At 47.0% G+C, this 11,785-nt stretch overlaps 1 protein-coding gene across 3 annotated transcripts in view; it reads left to right on the top strand.

Annotated features, from left to right (window-relative positions):
* Positions 1-11,785, top strand: part of GRAMD1A (GRAM domain containing 1A) — a 50,923-nt gene that overhangs the window by 24,970 nt on the left and 14,168 nt on the right. For all 3 annotated transcript variants that reach the window (XM_063139959.1, XM_063139958.1, XM_063139960.1), the window contains 8 exons: positions 53-137; positions 1,100-1,203; positions 1,304-1,399; positions 4,477-4,557; positions 5,865-5,980; positions 6,970-7,123; positions 10,618-10,813; positions 10,928-11,071. In XM_063139959.1, coding sequence (XP_062996029.1) covers positions 53-137; positions 1,100-1,203; positions 1,304-1,399; positions 4,477-4,557; positions 5,865-5,980; positions 6,970-7,123; positions 10,618-10,813; positions 10,928-11,071 — 976 coding nt within the window. The remainder of the gene's footprint in view (positions 1-52; positions 138-1,099; positions 1,204-1,303; positions 1,400-4,476; positions 4,558-5,864; positions 5,981-6,969; positions 7,124-10,617; positions 10,814-10,927; positions 11,072-11,785) is intronic.

Here is an 11,785-nt window from a genome sequence, read left to right as displayed (position 1 = left end):
ACTAGCAGCAAGTGAAGCTCCCATCCTAAAGAGTCTGATTTGTCGTTGGCAGATGCTGAGTCCTACCTACAAGCAGCGCAATGAGGATTTCCGCAGGATCTTCAAAGGGTTGCCTGAAGCTGAACGGCTCCTTGTGGGTGAGACACGGGATGAGGGTGGTGGTGGTGGGAGGCTGGATATGGATATGGAATACCCAGCAGTAGGGTGTGAATCACCCAAAAGGAGGACATGGACACCCCCCCCAAAAAAAGGAGGATCCAAATTTGCATAAAATTTACATATGCCAACTTACATTCACGCACGGAAATTTAGAAAGGATGATCATCATTTAAACAGAAATACGGTTTATCTCACCATAGTGTGAGATGGTGCCTTTTTTGTTTGTGATTTGGTCCATGCTTCAGACTGCTTTGTTCGCCCAGGCGTTTTAGAGATGTTGGATGTTTTTAAAGGAACTCTGCATTCTGTTGTTTTATTGGCATTTTAGTACATGCATCCATTTTTTTAAAAAACGTTTTTCTGTCATTGGAAACCTCCCTGACATCAAAGTGACATAGGTTATTCAAAAAAGTATGCACAATGTTTTTAAAAAGTTAATAACCTTGGGGCTCATCTCCTCCAAGCAGGATATTCCACTATGAAAGTGGTATATAAAAGGCAGAAGCCACACTACTGCTTTATAGCGGTATTGAAGTGCACTACAGGATCTACACTACTGCTTTATAGCGGTATTGAAGTGCACTGACAACTGTTGAGGCCCATTGACTCATACCATATACTGCTTTTATACCATTTTCATAGTGTTATATCCTGTTTGGTGTAGATGTGTTATGGGCCCCAACACTTGTCAGTGCACTTCAGTGCCACTATAAAGCAGTAGCGTGGCTCCTGCCTTTTATATACTGCTTTCATAGTGAAATATCCTGCTTGGTGTAGATGAGCCCTTGGTTAATGCTCAGCAGCTGTGGCCTATAGCCCCCTAAACAACAGGCGTAGTCCTCCTACACATCTGTTTTTGTCCCCCCCCCCATCACATACCCCCTCTCTTTCCCATGCTCAGTTCCTTGCTCTCAGACCCTGCTGTATCCCCTCTCCTCAGATTACTCCTGTGCGTTACAGCGTGACATCTTGCTTCAAGGGCGGCTCTACCTGTCAGAGAACTGGATCTGCTTTTACAGCAACATCTTCCGATGGGAGACCACGGTGAGTTGCCTTGGCCAAAGGCCAGGATCTGATACAGGAGAGCCCTGTGCTTTTCCATTCCCCTATAGTCGCTGATCTCTCCGTCGCCCTCCCACAACAGATCTCCATCCAGCTCAAAGATGTGAAATGCCTCAAGAAGGAGAAGACGGCCAAGCTGATCCCCAACGCGATTCAGATTTGCACCGAGAGTGATAAGGTGAGGAATCGAGAGTCCTTTCGACTTACTTCTGTAGGCACTTTCTGGTTTCAAAGACCCCCTGGGGCTACTGCACTCCAGAGCAGGCTAGCATGGGGCTCCCATCTGTGGAGGTTGTCTGTCTGTCCAATTAGGGTGACCCTGTGGAAAAGAGGACAGGGCTCCTGTGTCTAACAGCTGTATAGAAAAGGGAATTTCAGCAGGTGTCATTTGCATGCATGCAGCACCTGGACCAGATACAAAAGAAGGCAGGGCTCCTGCAGCTTTTGCCGGGGATTGAACCTAGATCTTCTACATGCACAGCTGCTCTGCCACTGAAGGATAGTCTTCCTTGTGAAGACTGAAGTCAGCTCCTCCCTGTTCTAGGCAACTTCCTCCTCCCGTGTGATCGTGGTGGCTGGCTTTTCACACCACTGGTCGCGGTGTTCTTCCTAAAGTTACTGGTATACAACGGCCGCTTTGAAGCTGCTGCACACGAGTGCTCATGTGAAGCGACCTTGGAGATACTATCTCAGCAGTTCTGGTCCTAATCACATCGCAGTGTTCTGTTTTCTGCTTACCTTTGTTCCCTGGCAAACATTGAAGCACGGGGGCACAGCATGCAAGAACGCAGCCTAAATGTGCCGCTAATTGCCTCTCCCTGTGCCAAACAAACTCACGTTTGGAACAAAGATGAGCAAATGAGCTTTGCCGCCCCACCCCCCGTCTCTTTTACAGGCTGGAGTTCCTGAGTTGTCCCTCCTCCCTCAGTTCCTCGTCCTCCCCACCCCAACCTGTACCTCGGACTAAAGTTCTTCAGGGTCTGGGCTGTCTCTGCTGGGCAGAGATCCCTCTCGGCAGAGGGCGCGGCCTTAATCTTTCCAGGCATCTCCGCCTCCTTTTGCTGACTCCGATCTGCTGTCCCAGCCAGAGGTGCAACGTCCCACAATGGAGGAAGGACGTGGGAGAGCCACACATCGTCAGGGGGTGGTCACACACATCGTCAGGGGCGTGGCCCCGCAGCCCCATTAATTATGTGCAGCCCAGTCCCTTCATGCAAATAACATTTTGGGGGTTAGCAGAGCATGGACTACATTTCAGTGGGAGGAAGACGTGTGCATTGAGTGTGAGAAATTTAAAAACTGGGGAAATCCTGCCTCCCACACTTCAAGCCCTGGCCAGGGTGAGTCGGCAGGGCTTTGGAAGTGGCGGATTGCCACTTATTTTATTTATTTATTTATTTATTTATTTATTGCATTTGTATACCGCCTCATGGCCGAAGCTCTCTGGGCGGTTCACATAAGATAAAAACACTTAAAGACAATATACAAAAATTAAAAACCACAAAAACATGCAAAATGCACATATGTTTAAAAACACTATAACAATTTTACAAATGATGAACCAAAAAACAGACCCAGGCTCATTACATATTGCTAAATGCCTGGGAGAAGAGAAAAGTCTTGACCTGGTGCCGAAAAGATGACAGTGTCGGCGCCTGGCGGGCCTCGTCAGGGAGATTGTTCCACAGTTGGGGGGCCGCCACAGAGAAGGCCACTTAACATCCCTTTACCACTTAGGAGTGCTCTGCCCATTGCTGATTTGAGTTATACATCTTTGGATTGCGGGATTTCAGCAAGCACATCCTCAGAACCATGAGGACTGGGAACTTCCTTTATAAAACTTAATTTTTATTCGTTTTAGTAGTTCTCTACATAAACACAAGCAATAGAGAACAGAAAGAAGAAAAAACCATCACACCGGATGATTTCAGCTAGGATTCATATGAAACAATACAGGAGGGAAGAGATTATATGTTATTCTAAAGAAAGAAAAAAGAATTGCTTGGATTTTTAGGTTCACTCTGTTCACTATATATTATACTGTAGATTATACAATAGCCCTAGGAATAAATATTTAGCTAGGTATTTGGCCCCTATGGTGCATTTAACAGACCAAGCAAAATTAGGCTACCTACTAACGCCAGAGAAATCGACCCTACTGAATTTGGCCTATTTTGCAGTAAGAGCTGCAAAAATTAGGAAGGAACACGTTCAGGTGGATGATTGTAAATAATAGATATACCATAGATATACAGAGTACAATGAGAAATTAGGATGTGTTTACTGTAGAAGATGTGTGCTGATGGGAGTAATTGCTGTAGAGCTCGGCTCATTTTATTTTTTTATTTTTTTATGTAATAATGTGTGATAATATGTGTTCGGCTAAAACCCATTCAGGGTAGCCATGAATAAAATTTATTTAAGGTAGCTGAATTCCATGGGAAATTGTGCGTTCGTTCTGTGTTCTCAGGAAATCACAGCCTACAGACAACCTATAGGTTGTTGTTGTTGTTGTTTATTCGTTCAGTCGTTTCCGACTCTTCGTGACTTCATGGACCAGCCCACGCCAGAGCTTTCTGTCGGCTGTCGCCACCCCTAGCTCCCCCAAGGTCAAGTCTGTCACCTCCAGAATATCATCCATCCATCTTGCCCTTGGTCGGCCCCTCTTCCTTTTGCCTTCCACTTTCCCTAGCATCAGCCTCTTCTCCAGGGTATCCTGTCTTCTCATTATGTGGCCAAAGTACTTCAGTTTTGCCTTTAATACCATTCCCTCAAGTGAGCAGTCTGGCTTTATTTCTTGGAATATGGACTGGTTTGATCTTCTTGCAGTCCAAGGCACTCTCAGAATTTTCCTCCAGCACCACAGTTCAAAAGCGTCTATCTTCCTTCGCTCAGCTTTCCTTATGGTCCAGCTCTCGCAGCCATAGGTTACTACGGGGAATACCATTGCTTTAACTATGCGGACCTTTGTTGTCAGTGTGGTGTCTCTGCTCTTAACTATTTTATCAAGATTTGTCATTGCTCTCCTCCCAAGAAGTAAACGTCTTCTGATTTCCTGGCTGCAGTCAGTGTCTGCAGTAATCTTTGCGCCCAGAAATACAAAGTCTGTCACTGCCTCCACGTTTTCTCCCTCTATTTGCCAGTTATCAATCAAATAGAGGGAGAAAAACCTATAGGTAGAAGCCCTTAATACTAATCAGGATAATATATATCTTGGAGAAAGCCTCACACTCTCTTCTCCTTTGCCATTCCCAGCATTTCTTCACCTCGTTTGGTGCCCGCGACCGTTGCTTCTTGCTGATCTTCCGCCTCTGGCAGAATGCGCTCCTGGAAAAGGTAGGAATGGACCTATAAGAGATGCAGCGGCAACCTAGCTTGTAGCTCAATCCTGTTCAGGTTGTGGGTACAAACCTGGCTGTGTTTCAAGATTTTTCAGTAGGGTACCTGACTTTGGGGCTTCTGTGTCTGTCTATGAAAGAGGAGTTGGGTGTGGAATGTTGGGTTCTAGAGTGGTGTGTGTGTACGTCAGGGATGAGGAACCTCAGATCTAGGGTGACCACATGGAAAGGAGGACTGGGCTCCTGTATCTTTAACTGTTGTGATGAAGAGGGAATTTCACCAGGTGCTGCATGCATAACAGTGACACCTGCTGAGGTTCCCTTTTCTATACAACTGTTGAAGATGCAGGAGCCCCGTCCTCCTTTTTTATTATTATTATTATATTTATTTGTATCCCGCCTTTTGCCCAATGCTGGGCCTCAAGGCAGCCTTACAAAGTTTAAAATATACATGGGGGGGGGGGGGGGAAGGAAACAAAACCATAAACAATTAAAAAATACACAACAAAATTATAAGACATTAACATAGATGGAGGGCTGGATTATTCTCCAAAGGCCTGCTTGAACAAAAAAGTTTTAGCCTGCTTCCGAAAGCCCATCAAGGAGGGAGCCAGCCTAGCTTCCCCGGGAAGAGAGTTCCAGAGCACCAGAGCAGCCACCGAGAAGGCCCTCTCCCATGTTCCCACCAAGCGTGCCTGTGAAGAAGGTGGTACTGAAAGAAGGGCTTCTCCAGAAGATCTCAAAGCACGGGCAGGCTCATAAGGGAGAATACGTTCTTTCAAATAACCTGGACCCGAACCATATAGAGCTTTATAGGTCATAACCAGCACTCCTTTCCATATGGTCACCCTACTCAGACCCAGGATCCCCAAAATGGCCACACCATCTTCCCCTGACACTGGTCCCTGTCCTCCATCCACCAGTTGTTTACTGGTTTCCCAGCTTTTGTGACCCCCCCCTCCCACTCCGCCCTCATACTAAAAGGGTAAAATCCCTCTCCTAAGGCTTAGTTACTGGGAGCAAGAGCTTTAAGCTGAAAGATGCCAGCATGTTTTGTATTTTCACCCTTTTGCCTTCAGTCCCCCAGCCCAACCACTAGATTGCGCCTCCCGAAAGCTTCTCTGAAATGGAATTTGACCCCTGGGCTAAAGGAGGTTCTGCACCCCCGGTGTCTGTGTATCTCTGTGTATCTTTGTGTCAAGGGTAAACAAACCTGGACTGATTTTGCACTGATCCTCCCAGCTCTTCAACCGCAGTGCTTCATCCCTGCTTTATTCTAATGCCATCTTCTCCGCCCCTCCCCAGCCCTTGTCTCCTCGAGAGCTCTGGCACATTGTCCACCAATGCTACGGCTCCGAACTCGGCCTCACCAGCGAGGACGACGATTACGTTTCTCCCGTCGATGAGATCAATGGCTTGGGGTGAGTCCACACTGCCCTGCAGACCACCCCCTAATACCTTGCTGGCACCAAACCAATTTTATTACAACTGAATTTTGGCCAGGGGGTGCGGTTAGGGGCAATGAGAGCCACCCTTTCCCATGCAAGCTCTTTGGCATGATCCAAAAGCTGCACCCTGGGGTGTTGCAGTGTCACAGAAGATTACATAAGGAGTGCCATTCTGGATCAGACCAAGGGTCCATCTAGTCCAGCACTCTGTTCACACAGTGGCCAACCAGCCGTCGGCTAGGGAACAACAAAGCAGGACATGGTGCAACAGCACCCTCCCACCCATGTTCCCCAGCAACTGGTGTACACAGGCTTACTGCTTTGGATACTGTCGGTAGCGCATATCCATCAGGGCTAGTAGCCATTGATAGCCTTCTCCTCCAGAAATTGATCCACCCCCCTTTTAAAACCATCCAAATTGGTGGCCATTGCTACGTTTTGTGGTAGCGAAACTCCATAGTTTAATTATGTGCTGTGCAAAGAAGTCCTTCCTTTTATTTGTCCTGAATCTCCCACCAATCAGCTTCATGGGATGGCCCCGGGTCCTAGTCTTTTGAGAGAGGGAGAAAAGTGTCTCCCTATCCACATTCTCCAGACCATGCATAATTTTGTACACCTCTACAAAATCTTGGAGTATAGCCTTTGTACCGTGCGGTCCCTCGCATGATTGGTTGTACACCAGTGCCTCGTGTGACAGCAGATGGAATCCCGGGGTTGCTCATTGCTTTGCTGGTGTTCCAGAAAATGTTGACGTTTCTCGTGCACCTTGCATGTCAAGACTTCAGGGATCAGGAGTGCTGACTCAGCCCACCCGGTAGCTTGAATTGCCCCTACGTTGATTGGGGATGGGACGCACTGCCAAATTCTGCCTCCTTTTTATTATTTGCCTTGCTGGTTTGGGGGTTTCTTTTCACCCTTCCTCTTCCTTGTCTCCACTTTGCCCTGGCTCTCATTTCTAACAGAAGCCCGAAAGAGATTGGGGACGTCATCGATCTGAGCGACTTGACTTCCCGCTGCAGCGCGGACCTCAAGCTGGACACCAGTCCCCTACTGGACAAAAGGGACGCCAGTCAGAGCATCAACTCGCTGGCCAGCAGCAGTGATGGGACCACCTCGGTGAGGACAGTGGGGTTCAGATGAGGGGTTTGACTTCTGTGCAGGCCACCTCCCAGATTCTGCCACGCATACATACCAAGGTCCTGCAAAATAGGCTAAATTTCATAGGCTTGCTTGCTTTAAGAACATAAGAAGAGCCCTAATGCTGGATCCGACCAAGGGTCCATCAAGTCCAGCACTCTGTTCACACAGTGGCCAACCAGCCATCGGCCAGGGATGAACAAGCAGGAAATTAACAGCACCTTCCCACCCATGTTCCTCAGCAACTGGTGCACACAGGCTTACTGCCTCGGATATTGGAGATAGCACACAACCCTCAGGGCTAGTAGCCATTGATAGCCTTTGCCTCCAGGAATTATCCAACCCCCTTTTGAAGCCATCCAGATTGGTGGCCATCACCACATCTTGTGGTAGTGAATTCCATAATTTAACTGCGCTGTGTGAAGAAGTCCTTCCTTTTATTTGTCCTGGATCTCCCACCAATCAGCTTCATGGGATGACTACGGGTTCTAGTATTATGGGAGAGGGAGAAAAATGTCTCCCTGTCCACATTCTCCACACCATCCATAATAGTGTACACCTCTATCATGTCTCCCCTTAGCCTCCTTTTTTCCAAGCTAAACAATCCCAGTTGATGTAACCTTCCCTCGTAGGGGAGATGCTCTAGACCAGTGGTTCTCAACCTTCCTAATGCTGCCACCCTTTAATACAGTTCCTCATGTTGTGGTGACCCCCAACCATAAAATTATTTTCGTTCTTCTCTACACGATCCATTGTCATGGGATGGTTTGCTAATGAAAATAATTCATAACAATAGCTTTAATAATACAAAAGATGATACATGACGTAGTTCAGTCAATACAGTTTCCTAAGACCATCGGAAATATGTGTTTTCCGAAGGTCTTAGGCGACCCCTGTGAAAGGGTCATTCGACCCCCAAAGGGGTCCCGACCCACAGGTTGAGAACCGCTGCTCTAGACCCTTAATCATTTTAGTTGCCCTTTTCTGCACTTTTTCTAGCTCTATAATATCTTTTTTTAGGTGTGGTGACCAGAACTGTACACAGTGTTCAAAAGCTTTGCATACTTTTGTTCTGCTGCTCCTGGAATGTTACATGCAGGAATCCTTTTTCTCTGTGAGAGATGCAGGGGCGTCTGGTGGGCTGCCAGAACCCCTGTTTTAGGTACTCTGAAATAAATGCAATTAAAACCTTTAACAAAACCCTCTAAATGAAATCTGCTCTCTGTCTGTCTGTCTGTCTGTCCATCCGCCCGCCTATCCATCCACACAGACACACACAGACACACGCACAAAGTGACATTACAATTACAATCAACCACAAGAAGAAAAACAAACGTATTTCTTAATAACAAACAATGTAATTTCTTTATGTTATTGTTTGTATCCTAAAAATATACAACCTCAAAACCAAGAAAAGGTGAAAAAGAGCCCAAGTGAAGGAAAGTGAGAAGTTTCCCCAGTATTTTAAATAACAAGATTTCCAGAAAAGGAGTTCAAATTCATTCAGATTGATGGATTTGATCTCACTTAATAAAAGCATTTTTCTCTTGCTGCCAAAACAGATAAAAATTTCAATTCAGCTTTGAAGATCTGGAGTATTATTAGATTTCTAGCATTGCAAGATTGCTTTTTTAGCAGCCAAAAAAAAAAAGGGGGGGGGGAAGACTCTCTGTATCTGTAGTTCTTGCGGTTCAATTAAGCCTCACAGAATTGGGAAATGTCCAAGAATAACACCCAGAGCTCTCAGAGTGAAGTTGATGTATCTAAACACTTCTTGCTAAATTGGTTTTATGATTCTGTATTCTGAGAATATGTGAAGAGGAGGTTGTTTGGGTGGGGTGGGGAGAATTACAATGCAATCCTATGCATGTCTACTCAGAAGTAAGTCCCATTGAGTTCAGAGGGGTTAACTCCCAGTAAAAGAAGTATTGTTTCATAATCTTAAACTGCAGCAGTACTCATTCTTTCCCCGCAAAAGGAAGTGAATAAGAGATCTCTACCAGAGAATGGTCAGTGCCCTGAACAAACTATAATTCCCAGTGTTCTTTGGGTGAAGCCATGAAAGCTAAACTGGTGTAAGACTGATATATGTTTGTAGTGTAAACATGCTTTTAGACTCTGTAAGGAAAATGGCTCATGTGTTACCAGGTGTTTTTCAGAGGGGGTAGCTATCTTAGTCTGTTATGCAAACACCAAGAGGAGTGTTGTACCTTAAAGAGAGCAGAATTACTGTGCCATAAACTAGAGTCCACTTTATTAAATGCCACAGTAACACTGTTAGTCTTTAAGGTGGTACAAACCTCTCTCTCTGTTCGTATATTGTCAATTTGTTTATTAGATGAAATATGACATGCAACAAAAGTTGCGGTGTGGAGTCCTCTTGCTAGAGCAGTGTGACAGTGGAATCAGTTACCTAGGGAGGTTGTGGGCTCTCCCACACTAGAGGCCTTCAAGAGGTAGCTGGACAAGCATCTGTCGGGGATGCTTTAGGGTGGATTCCTGCATTGAACAGGGGGTTGGACTCGATGGCCTTGTAGGACCTTTCCAACTCTGCTATTCTATGATTCTATGCTCCAGGTTTCAGCCAGCCAGCCAGCCAGTGGTATCCTGATCCAGGATGCTCCGTTTTATTGCCTCTTCACCTTTTCTCTGTTGTTTTCCCCTCCAACTGTTGGCCTGCACTCTGTGGCCACTGAGCATGCTGTGTATCCCACTGGGCTGCTTTGGTTCCTTCTCTTTGGGTGGTTTTCTTCTTAATGTACAACTGCAAACCTTGGGCCTTGCTCAAACTGCCCTCTTGCATGGATGGCGTCATTTTGGATACTCAGAGAATACATTCGCTATCAGTATATGGAATTCCACAATCCATGGTAGATTTACAGTTGTTCAGAGACCTAAACCCCTGGGGGTAGAGCAGGGGTGGGTGACTAGTGGTCCTCCAGACGTTTTGGCCTCCAACTCCCATGATCCCTCACCATTGGCTAAGCTGACTAGGGTTGATGGAAGTTGTAGGCCAAAACATCCGGAGGGCCACAAGTTGCCCAAAGGTAGAGTAGAGGACTGGAAGATGACTTCCAAGGAAAGAGGTGGAGGAGATCCAGATTGGGATGGGGACCAGAGCAGGGTGATCAGGGGGAAGGTTCGCAGAGAGAGGATGGAACTGTGCCAATTCAAGCAACAGCAGTGGGAAAGGAAGCTGAGGGATAAGAAAGGGAGAGCTCGATACTTCTAATGTCCTGCATTCCATTGCATGCCATCTATCAGCTATTGGTTTCTACTGTGCTCTAGCGTGCTGTCAAGATACTGTCAAATGCTGGCTGCTGCAAGTTTGGGTGTTGAATGCTGCTGCTGGGTTTCCAATGTTCACCAGATGTTCTTACAGCTAGGGAATAGTTGGGGGGATATTTGCCGACGAGAGGCACATCTGTCCATCCGAAAGGTGAAGCTAATGCTGCCTGTTCACTTCCCTCCAGCTGGCAGAGGACCCAGAGGACAATACTGACAGCCAAGTGGACGCCTCGTCAAGCCACACAGTGACCTCAGCGACAGAACCCCCCCAGGACGATTTGTCGCGAGGGACGCCAATCTCCCCCCTGGAGGGGGACCCCCCTCCCAGTGAGGAGCTCCCCACTGATGTGAGCAACTCCTCCTCCTCCACGCAGGATGAAGGTGAGGGCAGCCCCCTTCCCGCTCCAACTGCTAAACCTGCTCCCCTCCCAAGTCTTGGACTCGAACCTAGACATCCTGCACTGCAGCGACCTGCTCTTCCCCTTTCTTCTCAAGCCGAGGTGGACGCCTTCTTTTCGGATCTCCCAGGCCGGCTACTCATTAACGCCGTTTATCACGTCGGGGCCGAGAAGCTGCAGCAGATGCTATTCAGCGACTCCCAGTTCATACATGGCTTTTTGGCCCAGCGCAAGTTCACAGGTAAGGGAGACCGGGGGACCTGCCCCCCACCGCCCCAAATCACAGCCTCCTCTGGAGCAGAGTTTAGACCGGGGCTTCAGTTGCAAAACGCCAGGATACTGCTGGTTCTCATCAGCCTGTGTAGCTTAGATCAAAATCCATTTCGTTTCCCTGCAAAATCACTGTGATTTTGGCTGGCGCATTCCTGTGACGAATTCCGTATCAGCTACAATGGGTTCAGGGAGGTGGAAAGGGTCTATGGGATCTCAGCAAACCTCCTGCCTTAAAGACTAATAAATTTATTATGCCGTAAGCTTTTGTAGACTATGTTCCACTTCATCAGATGCATGAATTGTTTTGTGAGTTACAAGTATTTGAGGAGCATGGCGGGAAACAGCGACGTCAGAGAGCACTGAAATGCAGGAGGTGGAGATAGGGATGTGAAGGCCCAGAAAAGGGTGTGTGTGAAACAGTTTCCCCCTCTGTGTTTTCCTGGGTAACTTGTGGTCCTCCAGATGTTTTGGCCTACATTGGCTATGCTAGCTGGGGCTGATGGGAGTTGTGGGTCAAAATATATGGTGGGCCACAAGTTGCCCACTCCTGGGACTCAGTGGAGTTCTTTCTGCTTGTTGTTATATATGCATAAACGTTATGCATATTCTTATCTGTATCTTCTGCTAAGACTCTTGTACACACATTGGTTATCTCCCGTTTGGACTATTGTAATCTTCTCTT

Source organism: Elgaria multicarinata, chromosome 13 (genome assembly GCF_023053635.1).
Source record: "Elgaria multicarinata webbii isolate HBS135686 ecotype San Diego chromosome 13, rElgMul1.1.pri, whole genome shotgun sequence".
Taxonomy (NCBI): domain Eukaryota; kingdom Metazoa; phylum Chordata; class Lepidosauria; order Squamata; family Anguidae; genus Elgaria; species Elgaria multicarinata.
This window is presented reverse-complemented; position numbering and strand designations above follow the sequence as displayed.